The following is a 22,690-nucleotide window of genomic DNA, read 5'->3' as shown; positions in this document are numbered from 1 at the left end:
GGAAGAGAAGGCTGGTTGAGAGCCATTCTAAGGAGCTTTATATGGCCTACCTCAGCTATAGCTACCAGACTTTATTATCTCCACTTTTTTTCCAGCCTAAGCTCTGCTTTTACTGAGAAGGAAATAATTTCATGATAAATATCATAAAATGATTATAAAAGGCAAGATTAGCCTGTTTCCAAATCTTTACACATACGAATATTCTGACCTATAAGCAATCCAACTTGAAAGAATAAATGTTTGCCAGGGCAAGCTATTAATTATTGGTATATTAAGGATAAGTTCTATTTGAAGATTTAAGGATCAAACTACTTATTTAAAAATAAAAATTTATTTATCCTCTATTAAAAGTTCTCACTTCTAGTTAAAATTTACTTCCATATTAGAGATTCTGTAAAGTCATTACTTAAACATGAGCTAATTACAAGATTGTGTGTGCCTGGAAGAACCTTAGAGAGTTGAGAAGAGCATTTAGTGCTACCCCTACTATTTATCAAAGACATTAAGCCCATCACCACTGTGTCTTTACAGGTCGGAGACCTAGAGAACGTGTAATTACACTTAAGTACAGTTAATCCAGGGTAGGCTGTGAAGTGGGCTGAGGTTCCGTCAGCTGAACCACAGTGCCATCTGCTGGCCAGAAGATCAACGTGTTTTGATCTATCTTAAATACATCTGAAACTTGTCAAGGGATACATTTTTTTAAATATAAACTTCGTTGCTGCGCGCGGGCTTTCTCTAGTTGTGGAGAGCGGGGTCTACTCTTGGTTGTGGTGCGCAGGCTTCTCACTGCAGTGGCTTCTCTTGTTGCGGAGCACGGGCTCTGGAGCGCAGGCTCAGTAGTCGTGGCGCACGAGCTTAGTTGCTCCACGGCATGTGGGATCTTCCCGGACCAGGGCTCGAACCCGTGTCCCCTGCACTGGCAGGCGGATTCTTAACCACTGCGCCACCAGGGAAGCCCTGTCAAGGGAAACATTTTACTAGGTAACTATTTAGTTTGGGATTGTTCATAGATGAATGTGAAAGTCTGTGTAAGAGAGTAATTAACCCATAAGTGAAATTCTACATCTTAGTTGCCACATCTTGCATGATGCTAAATGCAAGGATTTAAAACTATGAGCTACCAACTGGGGATGAATTTTTTGTTGCTGTTGTTCTTCAGGTTATTTCTTAGTTGGCCTCCAGCAGGCAAGGTGGTTAGTAAGAAGGCAAGGGATGAAGGAAGGGGATGTGGAGAGTGCCCTGTAAATGGCAGCCCCTCCTTCCCAGGCAGGCCCCACACGCACACTCAACTCCTACCTTCTGCTTCATACTCCTCGCTGCGCTGCGTCTTCCAGTTCTAGAGGAGGCAAGAGAAGATGAGTGTGTTTTAGAACTAACTGTTCTTCCAAGACCCGATCACTCTCTGGCTCTGAAATCATCATCTGAGTGAGTCACGTGATTCGGGACCCTTCAGTGCATTCATCCAGGTTGGCTCTCCTCAGTCAACAAGCCAATTAACAGGAGACTCCTGAGAAACATGCCACCGGCCTTCTGCAGCATCGCACCAAGGATGTGCCTTTCACACTTGTGAGATGACATCACTTACTCAACAGCAAAACCTATCACAACCAATAAAATCAGGCTGAAGCAAATATTCAGAATCCACCAACTAACAGGAGTTTGTACGCATGCATTTATGAATCTGTTCTTCAATGAATGTTTAATGGGTGTGAGGTATTATGCTACATCTTTGGAATACAGCTATGAACAGGACAAGCATACTTCTTGTCTCAAGAAGTTTATATGCTGACAAAGACATGCAGACAAGAAAACAGAGAGTACAATATTGTAATGTAGTAAGTGCTATTATGGGGGAGTTCAAGAAGGGGTACCTAACTGGGGTGTCCTTCAGCCTTGTGAGTTCAGGGTAGACTTCCTGCAAGAAGCAAGGTCTAACTGAGACCTGAGGGATAAGTTGGAGACAGCCAGGTGGAAAGAAAGGAGCAGTTACTATTTGCCAACACGTGGAGACCAGAATGAGTGAGCCTGGTGTGTTTCTGGCACAGTGACGAGACAGAGATGCAACCCAAAGCAGGTAGGCTAGAAAGGTCAAGTTAAATAAAATGTACGTTACCAATAAATTACTACATTAAAAGCAGTGAAATTGATCTGAACTAGATCATTTTGTCCCCTTATCGTGCTGTGTTACTACTGGGTCTTTTCCAAGTCACAGCGTACAGTTGTAGTTTGTGTACTGCACAAAAGCACCCAGCCCAGGGCACAGGTCAGAACCAAAATCCAGCCCATGCTCCACAGGCAAGCATGCAAAGATCTGCTTCCAACCATTGGCAACGAGTAGGTCCACAGTGGTCTCCAGCCTCATCAGTAAGCTTCCTAATTACTCCTGTTGGTAGGTTCTACAACCATCTCAGGCAGGAAACTCTGTTGAGAAAAGGTGTATCCCCCTTTTAAAACCTGCTGCTGTCTCAGCAAAGATGCAGCTTTATGAATGAAGCTGCCTTTGATAACAAATAACCAGCCTACTCTCCATGGTGGCTGAACTGTACAAGGTGAACTGATTTCTTGGATCCTGTAATGAACTCAACAGGAAAATAAGCCTAATTAACTCCCATCTCCAGAGCCTAGATTCCTCATGGCAGACAGTGTGCAACCTAAAATTCTTAGGTTAAATATTTCAGTAGCTTGTTCAAGTTGATACGAGTTGAAGTTCTTTCAGGCAACCTAGGCACATCTATTTTGTTGCTCTCCTCTTAACTGAAGGACAACTATCTACCAGGATTTCACAGTTCCGTATTTCACTCAGAAAGATATTGAAGATAGCACCAATTCAAAGAGTTCACCAAAATTTGCCACACTAAGCTGAAACCCCAAACTGACGGCACTGAGATAAATTATTCTTGCCACAGAGAGACATTAAAAAGGCTATAATTCAAAAATATATTAGCTCACTACAACTCATTCAGATTACAACTGAAAAATCACTAATATACATGGTATATCTATGGAAGGTGAATTGGGGCACAGTGTGATTTTTTACTTGTTTGTGATTACAATTTTATCAGGCTACATTTCCACATAAAGACATATCTCAACCCTGATGGATGGATATGAGGTGTGAGGGTGGGGAGGGAGCAATGGAGGAAGTAGCACTCTAGATTTTCTTACTATTGTTTCTGGGCAGAATTCAATTGTTTTTACTTTTTTAATTTTTTAACATCTTTATTGGAGTATACTTGCTTTACAATGGTATGTTAGTTTCTGCTGTGTAACAAAGTGAATCAGCTATACATATACATATATCCCCATATCTCCTCCCTCTTGCGTCTCCCTCTCACCCTCCCTATCCCACCTCTAGGTGGTCACAAAGCACTGAGCTGATCTCCCTGTGCTATGTGGCTGCTTCCCACTAGCTATCTATTTTACATTTGGAAGTGTATATATGTCCATGCCACTCTCTCACTTCGTCCCAGCTTACCCTTCCCTCTCCCCATGTCCTCAACTCCATTCTCTACATCTGCATCTTTATTCCTGTCCTGCCCCTAGGTTCTTCAGAACCATTTATTTTTTAAATTCCATATATACGTGTTAGCATACAGTATTAATTTTTCTCTTTCTGACTTACTTCACTCTGTATGACAAACTCTAGGTCCATCCACCTCACTACAAATAACTCAATTTCGTTTCTTTATATGGGTGAGTAATATTCCATTGTGTATATGTGCCACATCTTCTTTATCCATTCATCTATCGATGGACACTTAGGTTGCTTCCATATCCTGGCTATTGTAAATAGAGCTGCAATGAACATTGTGATACGTGACTTTTTTGAATTATGGTTTTCTCAGCGTATATGCCCAGTAGTGGGATTGCTGTGGCATATAGTAGTTCTATTTTTAGTTTCCTAAGGAACCTCCATACTGTTCTCCATAGTGGCTGTACCAATTTACATTCCCACCAACAGTGCCAGAGGGTTCCCTTTTCTCCACACCCTCTCCAGCATTTACTGTTTGTAGATTTTTTGATGATGGCCATTCTGAACGGTGTGAGGTGATATCTCATTGTAATTTTGATTTTCATTTCTCTGATTACTTATGTTGAGCATCCTTTCATGTGTTGGTTGGCATTCTGTGTATCTTCTTTGGAGAAATGTCTGTTTAGGTCTTCTGCCCATTTTCGGTTTAGGTTGTTTGTTTTTTTTGATTTTGAGCTGCATGAGCTGCTTGTATATTTGGAAGATTAATCCTTTGTCAGTTGCTTCATTGGCAAATATTTTCTCCCACTCTGAGGACTGTCTTTTCGTCTTGTTTATGGTTTCCTTTGCTCTGCAAAAGCTTTTAAGTTTCATTACGTCCCGTTTGTTTATCTCTGTTTTTATTTCCATTTCTCTAGGAGGATCTTGCTGTGATTTATATCAAAGAATGTTCTTCCTATGTTTTCCTTTAACAGTTTGATAGTGTCTGGCCTTACATTTAGGTCCTGAATCCATTTTGAGTTTATTGTTTGTGTATGGTGTTAGGGAGTGTTCTAATATCATTCTTTTACATGTAGCTGTCCAGTTTTCCCAGCACCACTTATTGAAGAGGCTGTCTTTTCTCCATTGTATATTCTTGCCTCCTTTATCAAAGATAAGGTGACCATACGTGTGTAGGTTTATCTCTGGGCTTTCTAACCTGTTCCACTGATCTATATTTCTTTTTTTTTTTTTTTTTTTGCCAGTACCATACTGTCTTGATTACTGTAGCTTTGTAGTATAGTCTGCAGTCAGGGAGTCTGACTTCTCCAGCTCTGTTTTTCCTTCTCAAGATTGCTTTGGCTATTTGGGGTCTTTTGTGTTTCCATACAAATTGTGAAATTTTTTGTTCTACTTCTGTGAAAATGCCATTGGTAGTTTGATAGGAATTGCACTGAATCTGTAGATTGCTTTGGGTAGTATAGTCATTTTCACAATGTTGATTATTCCAATCCAAGAACATGGTATATCTCTCCATCTGTTTGTATCATCTTTAATTTCTTTCATCAGTGTCTTATAGTTTTGTGCATACAGATCTTTTGTCTACTTAGGTAGGTTTATTCCTAGGTATTTTATTCTGTTTGTTGCAATGGTAAATGAGAGTGTTTCCTTAATTTCTCTTTCAGATTTTTCATCATTACTGTATAGGAATGCAAGAGATTTCTGTGCATTAATTTTGTGTCTTGCAACTCTACCACACTCATTGATTAGCTCTAGTAGTTTTCTGGTAGCATCATTAGGATTCTCTATGTATAGTATCATGTCATCTGCAAACAGTGACAGTTTTACTTCTTCTTTTCCAATCTGGATTCCTTTTATTTCTTTTTCTTCACTGATTGTTGGGGCAAAAACTTCCAAAACTATGCTGAATAACAGTGGTGAGAGTGGGCAACCTTGTCTTGTTCCTGATCTTAGAGGAAATGGTTTCAGTTTTTCACCATTGAGAACAATGTTGGCTGTGGGTTTGTCATATATGGCCTTTATTATGCTGAGGTAAGTTCCCTCTATGGCTACTTTCTGGAGGGTTTTTATCATAAATGGGTGTTGCATTTTGTCAAAAGCTTTTCTGCATCTATTGAGATGATCATATGGTTTTTCACCTTCAATTTGTTAATATGGTGTATCACATTGATTGATTTGCATATATTGAAGAATCCTTGCATTCCTGGGATAAACCCCACTTGATCATGGTGTATGATCCTTTTAATGTGCTGTTGGATTCTGTTTGCTAGTATTTTGCTGAGGATTTTTGCATCTATGTTCATCAGTGATATTGGCCTGTAGTTTTCTTTCTTTGTGACATCTTTATCTGGTTTTGGTAACAGAGTGATGGTGGCCTCGTAGAATGAGTTTGGGAGTGTTCCTCCCTCTGCTATATTTTGGACGAGTTTTAGAAGGATAGGTTTTAGCTCTTCTCTAAATGTTTGATAGAATTCGCCTGTGAACCCATCTGGTCCTGGACTTTTGTTTGTTGGAAGATTTTTTATCACAGTTTCCATTTCAGTGCTTGTGATTGTTCTGTTTATATTTTCTGTTTCTTCCTGGTTCTATCTCAGAAGGTTGTGCTTTTCTAAGAATTTGTCCATTTCTTCCAGGTTGTCCATTTTATTGGCATACAGTTGCTTGTAGTAATCTCTCATGATCCTTTGTATTTCTGCAGTGTCAGGTGTTACTTCTTTTTCATTTCTAATTCTATTGGTTTGAGTCTTCACCCTTTTTTTCTTTATGAGTCTGGCTAATGGTTTATCAATTTTGTTTATCTTCTTAAAGAACTAGCTTTTAGTTTTATTGATCTTTGCTATTGTTTTTTCGTTTCTTTTTCATTTATTTCTAATCTGATCTTTATGATTTCTTTCCTTTTGGTAACTCTGGGTTTTCTTTTGTTCTTCTTTCTCTAATTGCTTTAGGTTTAAAGTTAGGCCATTTATTTGAGACATTTCTTGTTTCTTGAGATAGGATTGTATTGCTCTAAACTTCCCTCTTAGAACTGATTTTGCTGCATCCCACAGGTTTTGGGTCGTCGTGTCTCCATTGTCATTTGTTTCTAGGTATTTTTTGATTTCCTCTTTGATTTCTTCAGTGATCACTTGGTTATTAAGTAGTGTATTGTTTAGCCTCCATGTGTTTGTATTTTTTACAGTTTTTTTCCCGTAATTGATATCTAGTCTCATAGTGTTGTGGTTGGAAAAGATACTTGATACGATTTCAATTTTCATAAATTTACCAAGGCTTGATTTGTGACCCAAGATATGATCTATCCTGGAGAATGTTCCATGAGCACTTGAGAAGAAAGTGTATTCTGTTGTTTTTGGATGGAATGTCCTATAAATATCAATTAAGTCCATCTCGTTTAATGTGTCATTTAAAGCTTATGTTTCCTTATTTATTTTCATTTTGGATGATCTGTCCATTGGTGAAAGTGGGGTGTTAAAATCCCCTACTATGATTGTGTTACTGTCGATTTCCCCTTTTATGGCTGGTAGCATTTGCCTTATAAATTGCGGTGCTCCTATGTTTGGTGCATAAATATTTACAATTGTTATATCTTCTTCTTGGATTGATCCCTTGGTCATTATGTAGTGTCCTTTGTCTCCTGTAATAGTCTTTATTTTAAAGTCTATTATGTCTGATATGAGAGTTGCTACTCCAGCTTTCTCTTGATTTCCATTTACATGGGATATCTTTTTCCATCCCCTCACTTTCAGTCTGTATGTGTCCCTAGGTCTGAAGTGGGTTTCTTGTAGACAGCATATATACGGGTCTTGTTTTTGTATCCATTCAGCCAGTCTATGTCTTTTGGTTGGAGCATTTATCCATTTATATTCAAGGTAGTTATTGATATGTATGTTCCTATTATCATTTTCTTAATTGTTTTGGGTTTGTTATTGTAGGTCTTTTCCTTCTCTTGTGTTTCCTGCCTAGAGAAGTTCCTTTAGCATTTGTTCTAAAGATGGTTTCATGGTGCTGAGTTCTCTTAGCTTTTGCTTGTCTGTAAAGGTTTTAATTTCTCCGTCGAATCTGAATGAGATCCTTGCTGGGTAGAGTAATCTTGGTTGTAGAGTCTTCCCTTTCATCACTTTAAATATGTTCTTCCACTCCTTTCTGGCTTGCAGAGTTTCTGCTGAAAGATCAGTTGTTAACCTTATGAGGATTCCTTTGTATGTTATTTGTTGCTTTTCCCTTGCTGCTTTTAATATTTTTCCTTTGTATTTAATTTTTGATAGTTTGATTAATATGTGTCTTGGCATGTTTTTCCTTAGATTTATCCTGTATGGGACTCTCTGTGCTTCCTGGAGTTGATTGTCTATTTCCTTTCCCATATTAGGGAAGTTTTCAACTATAATCTCTTCAAATATTTTCTCAGTCCCTTTTCTTTTCTCTTCTTCTTCTGAGACCCCTATAATTCGAATGTTGGTGTGTTTAAGGTTGTCCCAGAGGTCTCTGAGACTGTCCTCAATTGTTTTCATTCTTTTTTCTTTATTCTGCTCTGTGGTAGTTATTTCCACTATTTTATCTTCTAGGTCACTTATCCATTCTTTTACCTCAGTTATTCTGCTATTGATTCCTCCCAGAGAATTTTAAATTTCATTTATTGTGTTGTTCATCATTGTTTGTTTGCTCTTTAGTTCTTCTAGGTCCTTGTTAAACGTTTCTTGTATTTTCTCCATTCTATTTCCAAGATTTTGGATCATGTTTACTATCATTATTCTGAATTCTTTTTCAAGTAGGCTACCTATTTCCTCATTTGTTTGGTCTGGTGGGTTCTTACCCCTGCTCCTTCATCTGGTGTGTATTTCTCTGTCTTCTCATTTTGCTTAACTTCCTGTGTTTGGGGTCTCCTTTTCACAGGCTGCAGGTTCGTAGTTCCTGTTGTTTTTGGTGTCTGCCCTCAGTGGGTAAGGTTGGTTCAGTGGGTTGTGTAGGCTTTCTGGTGGAGGGAACTGATGCCTATGTTCTGGTGGATGAGACTGGATCTTGTATTTCTGGTGGGCAGGACCGCCTCTGGTGGTGAGTTTTGGGGTGTCTGTGAATTTATTATGATTTTAGGCAGCCTCTCTGCTAATGGGCGGGGTTGTGTTCCTGTCTTGCTATTGTTTGGCATAGGGTGCTCAGCACTGTAGCTTGCTGGTTGTTGTGTGGAGCTGGGTCTTAGCGTTGAGATGGAGATCTCTGGGAGAGCTTTTGCTGTTTGATATTACGTGGGGCTGGGAGGTCTCTGGTGGACCAATGTCCTGAACTCGGCTCTTCCACCTCAGAGGCTCAGGCCTGACACCCAGCCAGAGCACCAAGACTCTGTCAGCCACTTGGCCAGGTACATGGGGAGTTTCCTGCCTTTGGGGAAGTCTGAGGTCTTCTGCCAGCATTCAGTAGGTGTTCTGTAGGAGTTGTTCCATGTGTAGATGTGTTTTTGATGTATTTGTGGGAAGGAGGGTGATCTCCACGTCTTACTCCTCCACCATCTTGAAGGTCCCCTCCTGTTTTTATTTTTAAAGTTGTAAGTCAATAAAACCCCACTAATAAAAGCATCCTGTCTGTCTGTCCCTCCACATTTATTTCCTCAGCCAACAGAGCAAATGATTGAAATGCTCGTACTACTTTGGCACCCCAAATGGTGGAAATTCAGTATTCAGTATATAAGTTAGAAACACCCTAAAATGAAATCCATTCGGTCCACCTAACACAAATAAAATAGTGGTGTTGGGAAAGTTGGACAGCTACATGTAAATCAATGAAATTAGAACACACCCTCAAACCATCCGCAAAAATAAACTGAAAATGGCTTAAAGAGTTAAACATAAAACATGACACCATAAAACTCCTAGAAGAGAGCATAGGCAAAATATTCTCTGACATAAATTGTACCAATGTTTTCTTAGGTCAGTCTCCCAGGGCAATAGAAATGAAAACAAAAATAAACAAATGGGACCTAATCAAACGTACAGGCTTTTGCACAGCAAAGGAAACCGTAAAAACAACAACAACAACAACGAAAATGAAAAGACAACCTATGGAATGAGAGAAAATACCTGCAAATGATGCAACAGACAAGGGCTTAATCTCCAAGATATACAAACAGCTCATAAAACTCAACAACAGAAAAACAACCCAATTGAAAAATGGGCCGAAGACCTTAATAGACATTTCTCCAAAGAAGACATGCAGATGGCCAGTAGACACATGAAAAGATGCACACCATCACTAATTATTAGAGAAATGGAAATCAAAACTACAATGACCACCTCAAACCAATCAGAATGGCCATCATTAAAAAGTCTACACATAACAAATGCTAGAGAGAGTGTGGAGAAAAGAGAACGCTCCTACACTATTAGTGGGAATGTCAGCTGGTGCAGCCACTATGGAAAACAGTGTGGAGGTTCCTCAGAAAACTAAAAATAGCATTACTATATGATCCAGCAATCCCACTCCTGGGCATATACCCAGACAAAACTATAATTCAAAAAGGTACATGCACCCTTATGTTCATAGCAGCACTATTCACAATAGCCAAAACATGAAAACAACCAAAATGTCCATTGAATGGATAAAGAAGATGTGGTACATATATACAATGGAATACTACTCAGCCATAAAAAAAGGGGAGGGAAGGATTGGGAGTTTGGGATTAGCAGATGTAAACTATTATATATAGGATGGATAAACAACAAGGTCCTACTGTATAATACAGGGAACTATATTTAATATCCTGTGATAAACCATAATGGAAAAGAATATTAAAAAAAAAGAATGTATGTGTATAACTGAGTCACTTTGCTGTACAGCAGAGATCGGCACAGCATTGTAAGTCAACTATACTTCAATTAAAAAAAATAATAAAATTTTAAAGAAAACAAAAAAAATAGGTTTCTATCATCTAAGAACCATCAAAATAAAACCTACCGAATTACTAGTAGGGGATGATTTTTTTTTTTTTTCTTTTGCGGTACGTGGGCCTCTCATTGTCGTGGCCTCTCCCGTTGCGGAGCACAGGCTCCAGATGCGCAGGCCCAGCGGCCATGGCTCACGGGCCCAGCTGCGCCGCGGCATGTGGGATCCTCTGGGACCGGGGCACGAACCCGCGTCCCCTGCATCGGCAGGCGGACTCCCAACCACTGTCCCACCAGGGAAGCGCTAGGGGATGATTTTTAACAGCACAAGCTGACATGAGAAATGGCAGGAGAATATGTATCACTGGACAAGCCCCTGCTGGGATACACAGCTGGAAAAATGCAAACACATACCTTCAAAAAATCCTTGGTAAGAAAGCAACAAGGTATGTTATCTTGCTACAGAAAAGTTTATTTCTTACATTTGCTCACTTACTTCTTGATTCATTTGATACTAGTGAGCAATTAATTAGTTCAAAGGAGCAAGAGGCTCCAATATACTGCTTCCAGCATCTCATGAGTTTATGCAACTGGGTGCCTTATCTGATCCACTCTTCCCGGCTGCCCTCTGGCCCTGATTCTCACCTCTAACTAGTAAGAAATCGAGGGTGGAAGCCAGACTGCCTGGCTCTGAATCCTGGCTTACTTACTGGGTTAAGCTTGGATAAGTTTCTTAACCTCTTTTGCCTCAGTTTCTCCATCTATAAAATGGGAATAAAGTAGTACGTATTTCACAGAGCTGGGTAAAATGCTTAGAATTGTGCCTGGCACCTAATAAGCACTATAAATTTTGATATTATTTTTCTTGGACACATGTTTATGTAGTATATATTAAGTTTATATTTGCAGGGTTTTTTATTACCATGTTCAAACTTAAAGCATTAATTTGAGTGACCCTGGGGAGTACCAGTTATTTATATAAATTTGTAAGGAAAGTGCCAAGTATCCAGCAGATATGCAAAGAATACAAACAGACAATTCACATAAGAGGCAACACAATTAAACAGATATGGGGAAAGGTTCACTTCAGTAGCAATCAAAGAAGTATAAATTAAAACCAAGGAATATTTTTGTTCCCATTAAATTAGCAAAGTTTTAAGAATATAACTCCTATTACCAACAAGGTTATGATTTAAAATTGGCCTGTTTATGTTACTGGTAACAATGTAAATGGATATTACCCTTTTAGTAAAGAAAATGGCTTTATGTATCAAAAGTCATGAAAACGTTCATGCTCTTTGATCCAGTTTCATATGATTTCTGATGGCAATAAAATCAAAGAAAGAAAAAAGTAAATATGCACAGTTAGCACTTTTTGTAAAAGTAAAGCACTGAAAACAATTTAAATATTCAACAATGGGGCATAATGATACATCATAATGTAGTCGCTAAAAGTATAATTATAAAACCATGTAGGAGCATGAAAAACATGAAATGTTAAATGAAAGACCACAACAAAAATGTCATCAACACTATGATTAGCACTGGAAAAAAACATTTATACAATTAGACAAAGACTGGAAGGAAACAGAGACTAATATATATATATATATATATATATATATATATATATATATACTTGGTTGAGGGAATATGGGAAACCATTTTATTTCCTTTACTGTTATAAATGTTGTTTATACCATATAAATAGGTACAACTTCACTATTTCTTTTGCCCACCTGCCCCTGAATTCTCACTAAATGAATTCCCTGTGACCTGGGGGTGGGGAGAAAGGGAAACTTCTGTCCCCTTGGTATGTACCACTCTGCTAGTCAGCCACGTCCTCCTGTACTGTGACCTGTGATGGAGAGACCATGCTTGGTGGGAGGTCCAGGCACGTTTGGGAGGGTGAAAGCTGCTCTGTGCCAATGCCTCCTAAACTTAGCAGAGTGTGGGAAGATCAAGGACACTCGTCTGAGACCTGCCTTGGGGACTGTGACCACAGCCATCCAAAGAGGCATTCTTCAGACAGCCTAACCCAATGGCGTCAGGTACAGCAGTTTAAGTGATTTCACACGAACTCTTAGGGCAAGTAGTGGCAAGGTAAGGGATAACTTATTTTAACATCTCCAAGGGTAACGACTTCCCAAGCGTTTCTCCATGGCCCTGTGTAAGAAGCCTGGATCCAGCTAAGACCAGCCCTGCTAGAAGGAGAAGCAAGCTTATGCTAAGGGCTACATTTTCATTGCAAGACCACTTCAGCTGGAGATTGAGTTTGCCACCCAGATGTTTTGCTATGCTTCTTCCCCGTCTCCCCCAAGGGCCTATTCCTTTAAGAAGGGGTAAGCACATGGGTGGCTGAATGTTTGTTATTAAATTGCATTTTCGGTGGGGTGGGGGGTAGGTGGGAGCAGATTCAATTCATTCACAGCTCTTTTATTTTCATTCTCATTGCCTGGGGCCAGTAGTTCCAATTAAAAAGCAGGGGGAGAGGGAAGGGAAGGCAGGTTAGAAGGGTGCGGTGGGGGTGGAGGGAGGCGGATTTGATCATTCGGCTACTGGAACACCACCAATAAAAGGAGGCATCACTCTGGAACAAGGTCTTTTAATTGCTGAGGGTTTAGCCAGCACAGTGAAAGCCTGGCAGGTGGCCTCTAGACACAGATCAACCATGAGTACTGGAAGGGAGGTAATCACGAACATCCCTGGAAAAGTGGGAGAGGAAGGGGGTGGCAATTGCTGGGATGTGTTCTCCATACTATTCATAAAAGGACAGTAAAAGGATTTTCACCTTCTTCCCTTGAAATCTTATGTAGCCTCTCACTGGAGAAAGAATGGATTATTAATAAATTTTGAAAAATCATTCAGCAATTGCTGACTCTGGAGGCAAAATGGTAGCCGGGGGAGACTGTCGGGGTTAAGTCTGGCCCTGCCACTTTGTGTGACCCCTCGATACCTTACTTTATCTGCAAAGTGGGAGTGACCCGCCTGATAGGGACACGGAGGCATATGCCTGGCTCTTAGGAAATGTTAGCTCTTGTTATTATTTCGGCCAGAACAATGAAGTGGTTAAGGGTTTAGGCTCCAGAGCCGGACTCTTCACTTACTGGCTGTGCAAGCTTGGGCAAGTTACTTAATCCCTGTGTGCCTCAGTTTCCTCGGGGGTAAGTGAATAATACCTACCTACAAGGGTGTGCTAGTATTTGGAAAGCACTTGAAACAGTGCCTGCTGCGAATTAAGTGCTGTCTGTTAAGTAAATAAATTTTATAATTACTATTCCTACTACCTGGGTGTTCAACACTAGGACAAGGGCAGAGGAAAGAAACAGCAGACAGACCAGTGTCAGCTTTAAGAACAAACCCAGAAGAAACTCTGTAGAAACTCCAGCTTTGAGTGTGTTAGTCGTGATGAAGCAATCAACTTTTGATTCAACGTAGGAGCAGGGCCTCCCCCGGGGCCCTCCGCACTGTGGACAGTGTCCCCTGGGTGGCCACATCTGGCAGGGCCCACCATGCCATGTGTGCTGGCCAACAGGCCCCGTGAGAGCGGACAGAGGGGAGACGGTCAGAGGTTGCCCGGTCCTAAAAAGGCTGCTGCAGAAAGAAGTGCCCTGCACTGCCAGGTAGGCTGACAAAGGGAGTCCCACACACCCCCGCCGTGGGCTGTGCGTGTCAGTCACGCTGGCCACTGTGGTCAACTCTCGGGCTGTCCTACAGCTGGACGAGGGTGCCCTGCACCTGTGGGCTGCACTGCTTTCAGGAATGCTTTCTTTGGAGGGACACCTGCTTCGCTGGACGGCGGAACAGATGGCCCGAGCCTCTTGGATCCTGGGGCTTCCAGCCCCGAGGCCGGGCCAGCATCTGCAGCTTGCGGGTCTGGTGCAGCCCCTTCCCACAAGAGCCCAGCCGCAGACCCACCAGCCATCTGCTCCGGCCCAGACCTTTGTGCCCCTCAGAATGTTCGGCTAATTAAAGCGATTACGGGGGCACACAACGGGGCTATACTTTCCCAGCAGAGGTTGCTGAACTGATCTCAGCAGCCTTAAGCAGATTTTTTTTTTTTTTTTTGTAAAAGGGAAAGTCTTGCAAGCCCATAGAGAAGAGAAAAGAAATTTATTAAAGCAACAAAGCTCCCCCAGCACACTGAGCCATAGTGTCCATTTTATAAGAGCAGCACACTTAAGTAAGCACAGGAAGTCTCTGCAGAAAAGCAGGATCAGTTTAGGAGATACTTATGATGGAAACCTTAGGACTTTTTAAAACACAGCCATCTATCGCACATTTAACTAACAATCCTAAATAATGATAAAGCCTATGCTCTGGGCAGGTACTGGAAGCTAAGTGCACCCAGCAAGGCTGGCTACTGTTTCTGCAGGGACACGCTTCTTAGGACTTCATCTCCACCTCTCCCGCATCTGAAGGAAGGCAAAGGGGCGATGAAGGGGCGCCTGACAGCCCCGCTCCCAATCTCTCTATTCTGAACCCAGGGACAAGCTGCTCAGTTGCAGGGCTGTCATGACTAGAATGCAAATCAGTTCCTTTATCTTTAAAAGCAGTTAAAAGCTACAAGTAAGCAATGGGGATAACAAGAATCAATGTATGACTTTTAAATGCACATACATTTGGATGAGTCCCGCTACAGTGCCAAACAGCCTTCAGTACTGCCAGTGTGAAGAAATGCTGAATTTAAAGGAATCCAAGCCTTAAGCCTCTTCTACCAAGGTTGGGGACTGGTTTTGATTCACTGGATTTTGAAGTCCACTGGATTTTAAAGTCCTTAAAGGAAAGGGATTCTTTCATACATCTGCTTGTGGTATCCTGCTTATCAGAGTTGCTCTCAACAGATAGTGAATACTGCTCGCCTATTTGAAAAATACTTAATGGTATAGTTGGAAAATGTAACTATTATCATTAAAATTAACTTGTTAATTTTTGATGTGTTGTCTATTTTATTTTCTAGTTGGAAAATAAATATTAGAAATTGTTGACCTGCAAGGAGGTGAGAATGAGGGCTAGACTCCAAGGGAATTTCCTCTGGGTTCAAGTCAGGAGGACTTACCAGAACAGCAAAGCCTGAAAGTCTGAAAGCTGAATCTGTGTTAGAATGAAAACATCTTATTAGCTTTGAAGGGGCTTCATTTTATATCACTTTCAAGTGATTTATAGTTGCATCTTGAATGAGTGTTTCATCTCTGAGAAGAGTCAGGGATGATCTAATAATACTCAAGAAATATAAAGGGAAACACTGGAATTCCATGAATAAAAAACCTATCCTGATGATGTCATATTATTTGATGGAAACGAATGGCATCAGTTATGAAATTGCTTACTTTGTCAAGGACTAGAACAAAAAATGTAACGGGCGAGTAATTGGAAAATAGGTGCATTTCAACTACAAAAGCTCTTAGAAAAACTTCTCTCAGTCATTAAGAAGTTTGCTCCAGAATTAAATATTTACTCTATGCAATGTAAATGAATAATTTATGAAGTTCAACCGCAAAGTTACGCATATATGAAAATGGACATAAGGGGGACACAAGTCAGTTTCGCACTTCTGGAAGAAGACTGATTTTATGGAGGGTAGTAAAATCAGTTTGGGGGTTCTTTGTGTTTCTGTTTTTGTTTTTAAATAACGACCACTCATCCTCCTACCCTCACAGTCCAACACAAGGGCTTGATTTGCTTGTCCATTCTCCGCTGAATGAAGCAACTGGCTTTAACTTTTCTCTCAGGTCCTCACTTAAACTGCAGGGTTTTGGCTTACACTACTATTGTCTACAGTTGAAGAAATCATTGTTTAAAGCCTCTGGCTCTTGATAAGAATCTTACTAGACCCAATTTATTCCCTGTGGAGGAAAACAGTTAACAAGGTGTCCCCTGTTTTGAACAAGGGCAGAAAGCAAAGTGGCCCTGCCCCAATTGTATTAATTGTCAACCTTTCCTGCCACGTCTGAGTAATACAGAATAAAACCAAGAATTATTTTTGTTTTTCTCCCCCACTTCCAGCTACCCTTAGAAGAAACCCTTATAAAATTCAAGGTCAGTTCAGTAGCCACTGCATATATGCATATATGGGGGGTGGGAATATATACTCTTCAGAATCTAACAACTCCAGAATGTGCCCTTTGTTAGTCTGGATTAATTCAGAATAGAATGTCCAACTGAATTGCCTTGAGTGAAAATGATCCCACAAACAAAGAAAAATCACCACTTTCCTTTCAATACCACCCCAGATGAGAGGTCAGACTCCCAAGGGATCCATCTGCCAGGTAAACACAATAAATTGGAAGGTGAATGCACATTTCAGCCAGACAGTGGAACCCACCTGTCACTTGTGAACTAGCACATTTTGCTTCAGGGTTTCTAAATGAAATTCTGAAATACACATATTAGTGCTGAAAATTTAGCAAGATTACAGTGGTCTTTCCCTGTGCAAAGGCTTTATGGCCTTGTAAAGTAAACTTGGTAGGGGAGACACACTTAATAGTTATGTTAGATATTTTCTGGTTCATCAGGAAAGAAACTGACTGAATAAAGCTGGGGGGAGGGGAGGGTGGAGATGATTAAAATGTTTACAATTTATGTTAGGGCTTTAACATGGGGACTGAAACAAAAGTCGAACACAACCACATAACAAGGTTAAGACTTACATATTCTATTCAGAGGATGAGGCCAAAGTGTGAAGCACTTGCAATCCCACAGTCACAACATGGGTTCTCACCCAAGCCATCACAATGGTGCACCATGAATGGTCATGGGGGGAGTTCCAAACTGAAGAAGACTGGATCTTCACATGGAACTTACGTTAAAAATTTAGGTGCTTGAAAGCAATCTCTGCAATAGCATCACTCTCACTTGCCTGCATTTCTGTTTTCTTGGATGAGAGGGAAATGGTGGAGTTACAAGTAGACTACAGAGAATCATGACTACTGAGAATTACCTATAAATTTATTGTACATGGGCTTCCCTGGTGGCACAGTGGTTAAGAATCTGCCTGACAATGCAGGGACATGGGTTCGAGCCCTGGTCCAGGAAGATCCCAGATGCCGCGGAGCAACTAAGCCCGTGTGCCATAACTACTGAGCCTGTGCTCTAGAGCTTGCGAGCCACAACTACTGAGCCCACGTGCCACAACTACTGAAGCCCGGGAGCCTAGAGCCCATGCTCTGCAACACGGGAAGCCACTGCAATGAGAAGCCCGTGCACCGCAACGAAGAGTAGCCCCTGCTCGCCACAACTAGAGAAAGCCCGCACACAGCAACGAAAGCCCAACACAGCCCAAAATAAAATAAATAAATAAATAAATAAAAATTTGTTGTACATGTGGGAGAAGGCCTTCCAAACAAGGATGCATAAAGAACATTGTGAACCACTAGTCCAGGAGCCTAGGAATGAAATGTCCACTCTCAGCAATTCCCCAACTCTTGAACAACCCCAGAGGCAGGCAGGGAAGGGATTACTCTTTTATCCCTTCAGATGACTGTCTGCTCACATATCCCTACAGGATGAGTTCCTAGAAGGAAGCAAGCCACCCTGAGGACAGCTTGTATAGGTGGCTAGTGACACCATTCCATTGCATTGCACCCCTCCTGAGTCCTCAGATACATGAGATAATTACTTGATTCATCTTAGGGCTGAAATTAGTCTCCTGTTGGGTAGCAACAGCCAGACTTCTCCTCCATAGAACTTCTGACAACAGATTCAGGGTCCTCTGGTCTTCAGGAAAAATGAGGCCTGTCTGAGGACAGGAGAAACTGCAGTCTCAGGGCAAGCTAGGAACCCCTAAGCCAGGACCCAGGAGTCAAAAGAAACCCACAGTCAAACCAAGAAGGCTTGTCTCCAGCTCCCCATCTCACTACTCCTCATGAAATATTCATGTCACGGGAGACCCAGCCCCCTCCCACCTTCAATACTGCCCAGCGGCACTGAGATGAGGTATGAATCCCTGATAACAAACACACCCAAGGAAGAAATTCTTTTTTTTTTTTTTTTTTTGCAGTACGAGGGCCTCTCACTGTTGTGGCCTCTCCCGTTGCGGAGCACAGGCTCCGGACGCGCAGGCTCAGCGGCCATGGCTCACGGGCCCAGCCGCTCCGCGGTATGTGGGATCTTCCCGGACCGGGGCACGAACCCGCGTCCTCTGCATCGGCAGGCGGACTCTCAACCACTGCGCCACCAGGGAAGCCCAAGGAAGAAATTCTTAACACCCACGGGCAGGAGACAAATGGGCGTGAAGCAACCAAAAGGGAGAAAAAAAGCCAGAAGTACAATAAAGAACTCCTGACAGGTTCTGAACTCCTTGTAAGTTAAGAACAAATAAATCCCACAGTTCATTGAGAATCTTGCTCTCCTCATCTTCCCCACTTGAGGGCCACTCTAGAATAGGGAAGATGACCTGGCACTCCGCTGAGCCCTAGACAGCTTCTGTAGAAGGGAGGAGGGTTTCTAGAGCAAGGCCATGCTGCCCAGAGCGTGAACTGTGTTGGCCAACTGAGTGGCCCTCAACTGCTGAGGCTACTGCAGAAACTGGCCAGGAAACAGGAGCGCTATCTTGACAAAACAGGATGCAACAAGACCGACGCTGAAGAAACTATGCCACAGCCCGTGAGGGCAGCGTATGTGACCCATGGCCATGGTTACTGCATGAAGCTGGGGCTGGCCCTTCTTACTGCCAAGAGGAACATCAAAAACATCACACATGATTCTATTAACTTTGTAAAGTGATGAATCAACTTGAAAACTGACAAGCTCCATTCAGCTAGCAAAACACTTCATTTTTAGGCAAGAAAGCAGCTGGATGAACTTTGGTTTGAGTCCACTTTCAGCAATTTAAAAAAGGGGGGAGGGGCTTCCCTGGTGGCACAGAGGTTGGGAGTCCGCCTGCCGATGCAGGGGACGCGGGTTCATGCCCCGGTCTGGGAGGATCCTACATGCCGCGGAGCGGCTGGGCCCATGAGCCATGGCCACTGAGCCTGTGCGTCTGGAGCCTGTGCTCCGCGGTGGGAGAGGCCACAGCAGTGAGAGGCCCGCGTACCGCAAAAAAAAAAAAAAAAAGGGTGGGAGGTAGAAAACGTGTTATGTGATTCTACTATAGGCTTTCTGGTTGGGATATAACAGACTCTCAAAGTCAAATCAGTAGAGTCCTTGCGGAGAGCAGACACAGAGATAAATGACTCTCTGCAGCACTCCATTTGCTCTCTATTGATGGTGGGTCATTACATTAAAGCTTCTATGTATAGTGTCAAAAGGTCACACCTAAGAGGTTTCTGGAGGAGTTAGGGAAGCTGAAGTTCATTGGGGGTGAAATGATTCTCCCAACATACCCTTTCACTAAGACAAAAGCAGCAAGATTTTGCCCAGACTCGGGCCTCAGCCCTTCATTTTATTTACACATTAAAACCAAAGCCTCACTTTTTAAACAGTAAATCTCCCTGGAAATCAGTAAATAAGATTAAATAAGGATATAAGAAATATCCTGCCAGCAACAAAATCAGCTCTGCCCAAGAACATTTCTGAGTATCCCCAGGTGGTAACTAGAAACTCTCTTTTCAAAAAAACCAGCAACCATTTAATTTGTGAGCACCAAGTAACAGTGCCTCAGGTATTGAAAATAGTTGGAGAAAGGAGATACTAGACTTAAAGGTGCTTTCTATATAAGAAAAGCTTCCCCCGTAAAGTGTTGAGACCTATTTTAACCATTTTTTTCACAGAGAAATGTCTCAGATACATTCCACACTATTTAGGCTTATGAAACAGATTTAATGTTATAAAATGACACCCTTCCTAATAGCAGGATATTATGAACACTGCAATAACTGAAGTATGCAAATTACTTGCCTCCCTGAAATAGTACATATAACACTTTTGTGCATATGAGTCTATGTGTTTTACTGGGGAAAGGGCCCTACCTAAACTCTCAAAGGGACCCAAGAAAGGGTCTAAAACCGACTGAACCAAGATGGGAAATAGCCTCTGCCCCAGACCCATTGGTCCCCAGTGCTGTGATGTTCTAGGCAATGTTTTCCTTCTTGCTTCTCATGGTCTTTCTGTTTTCAGCTGTCACTTCTCACCCGCACTACTCACACCATTTTTGTGGTTTCTGTCTCCCTTCTCCCCTCTAGCTGCTTTTCTTCCTCCCTTCTCCCCTCTAGCTGCTTTTCCTCCTCCCTTCTCGCTCACATTTCTGCCAGTGCTCCTTTACTTCTATTGTGAGGATAGATATCACTGGATTTTAAAAAAAGGTGATCTGATCAGCAGACCAGTCACGTGTCTTCTAAATCACAGTACTTGTGGTTGTTTTTATTTTTGCTCAATACTTGAGCCCTTTCCAGTTACCTTTGAGTTTGTGGGGTTTGTAGGTATCTTTGGGTTTGTGAAGATGCCAGATGTCTGACTGCTGGGGACATTATTGGAGCAAGCTTCTTGTAGATTTCAGCAAGCTGAACATGGACTTGAGACAGCAACAAACACTCATTCCCCCGCATCAACCTACGATCTACAGACTACTTTAAGAAACCTGAGGCACTTTGTCTCCTTCCCAGCTTCTATGAGCATCTGAAGTGTCTGCATCCCCAGTCTAAGCTGGGATTTACAAGAAATATTTAGAGCTTGCTCAGCATGGCACTTTCAATCATGTTCTTTAAATGGTATGCTGGTAAATGAGCCGTAAAGAAACAAGAAAATGTCACTGCTTCTCCTTTATTGGTAGATTATAGCACCGTGTCAAATGGAAAGAAGGGAGATGAGGGAGGCAGGGTAATCTCTGACTGCTGGGGAGCCAGACATGCCAGGTGGGACAGAACCACTAAGAACCCTGGTAACTGCCGGGCATTGGGACAAGGATGAAGTTGCAGAGCTGCTTTGTCCCACCACAAAAGACAAGATGCTGGCTCTTGAAATGCCTAACCACACTGCCTTCATTTCTTACCTGTCACGGCAGCTGTCTTATAGTCTGGGGGGAAGGAGTTGGTTAGCTTTTTACATAACTAAAAATAACAGTGCTGTGGAGGGGAGAGATATTCCCAAGAAGAGCTAGAAGTGGCAGACCTCAGACAGTATAAAAATAACTGATTTCAAAAATGTATAAACATAAAGCATGCACAGAAAGGTCAGCTCTCCAAAATTTGAAACAGAGATGAAACGTATAAACATCAGAAAAAGTAGTCACATATATCCAAAAGGCAAGGAATAAGATCAGCAAGTAGTTGAAAAAAATGGCTGAGAAAAGCCATAAACCCCTCAGTTCTCCTGTCTCTGCACCACTGTGATGTGGCTATCCATGGGTATCCACACCTGTGATCCAGAAGGATATGCCTGTCCAATGTCTTACCTCACTGTGGTCGCTGGCTGGGATACGTGAAGGCCTTGCTTCTTCATCGAGTGGCTCAATCACTGTCACCTCTGCAAATTCCTCCACGGATCCTTGAAACTCAGGTAAGGACCTTCGTCCGTAACGCTTCCCACCTCTAACATATTTGGGCTGAGCTTCGAGAGTGCAGTCTGGGCAAGGAGACAAGAGTTGAGGCCACATTACATGACAATCTCAGCCCCTATCTGACACACAGCCTTCGGACACAGCCTCTTATACCAGCCCCAAAATAAACCACCACCGTTTGCCAGTTGTGGTGGACGTGGGCGTATATGAGCCAGTAAGTCAGATGCAGAGCACAGCTTCTAATTTCGAATGATTTATAGCACCCCGAGTATATCTCAGCATACGGTGGGAGAGATGAGGAGCCAGCAGTGAGGGATTTGTTTAAAACTAGGGAATTAAGATCAGGACAAAGCAAGCGGTCATACGTGTTCTTCTGTTTATTAATCTCTGTTTTGCAGACAGAGGGAACAGGAGAGGGAGGGATAATACTACCAGAGACACGTTGGAAAATAATGATAAAAAGAACACCTTATCAGCACTGTAAAGTTAGCATTCACACCAATTAGTCTGGAACACACCCCTCTTAAGGACTCACCTTAGTGAGTCCTTTGTTAACCATCCCACTTTCTGATCCATCAGACAAGCAGGAAGACGGAACAAAGAAACTGACACAGCGGATCCTAATCAATTAATGACAGCTCACTGTTCATATGAAACCTGTCATCAAGATCTCATTATAAAACTAAAAGCTGTGGAATAAAATAGCAAACGCAAAACTGCATTAAGAAAATAATATATTATGTTCTTTTCTCTTCATGAGCTTCGTGTTGTACAAAATAAAAGGAATGTGTATAAGGGGAAAGTCATCTCTTGACCCTGAAGGACTTCAGCATTCAGCAGAACATGTCTCAGGTTCAGCCCTCACCACCACCACCACCACCATCATCACCATCACCACCACCACCACCACCACCA

The 22,690-nt window shown here is 42.0% G+C and overlaps 1 protein-coding gene across 2 annotated transcripts in view; it reads right to left on the bottom strand.

The window, feature by feature from the left end:
- The window catches only part of NIN (ninein), a 96,268-nt gene that overhangs the window by 51,817 nt on the left and 21,761 nt on the right, over positions 1-22,690 (bottom strand). For both annotated transcript variants that reach the window (XM_007446606.1, XM_007446607.1), the window contains exons 3-4: positions 21,671-21,840; positions 1,300-1,339 (exon numbers count right to left, since the gene is read on the bottom strand). In XM_007446606.1, coding sequence (XP_007446668.1) covers positions 1,300-1,339; positions 21,671-21,840 — 210 coding nt within the window. The remainder of the gene's footprint in view (positions 1-1,299; positions 1,340-21,670; positions 21,841-22,690) is intronic.

This window comes from Lipotes vexillifer, unplaced genomic scaffold, assembly GCF_000442215.2.
Source record: "Lipotes vexillifer unplaced genomic scaffold, Lipotes_vexillifer_v1.1 scaffold124, whole genome shotgun sequence".
NCBI lineage: Eukaryota > Metazoa > Chordata > Mammalia > Artiodactyla > Lipotidae > Lipotes > Lipotes vexillifer.
The sequence above is the reverse complement of the archived record's forward strand: the minus strand, read 5'-3'. Positions and strand labels throughout refer to the sequence as shown.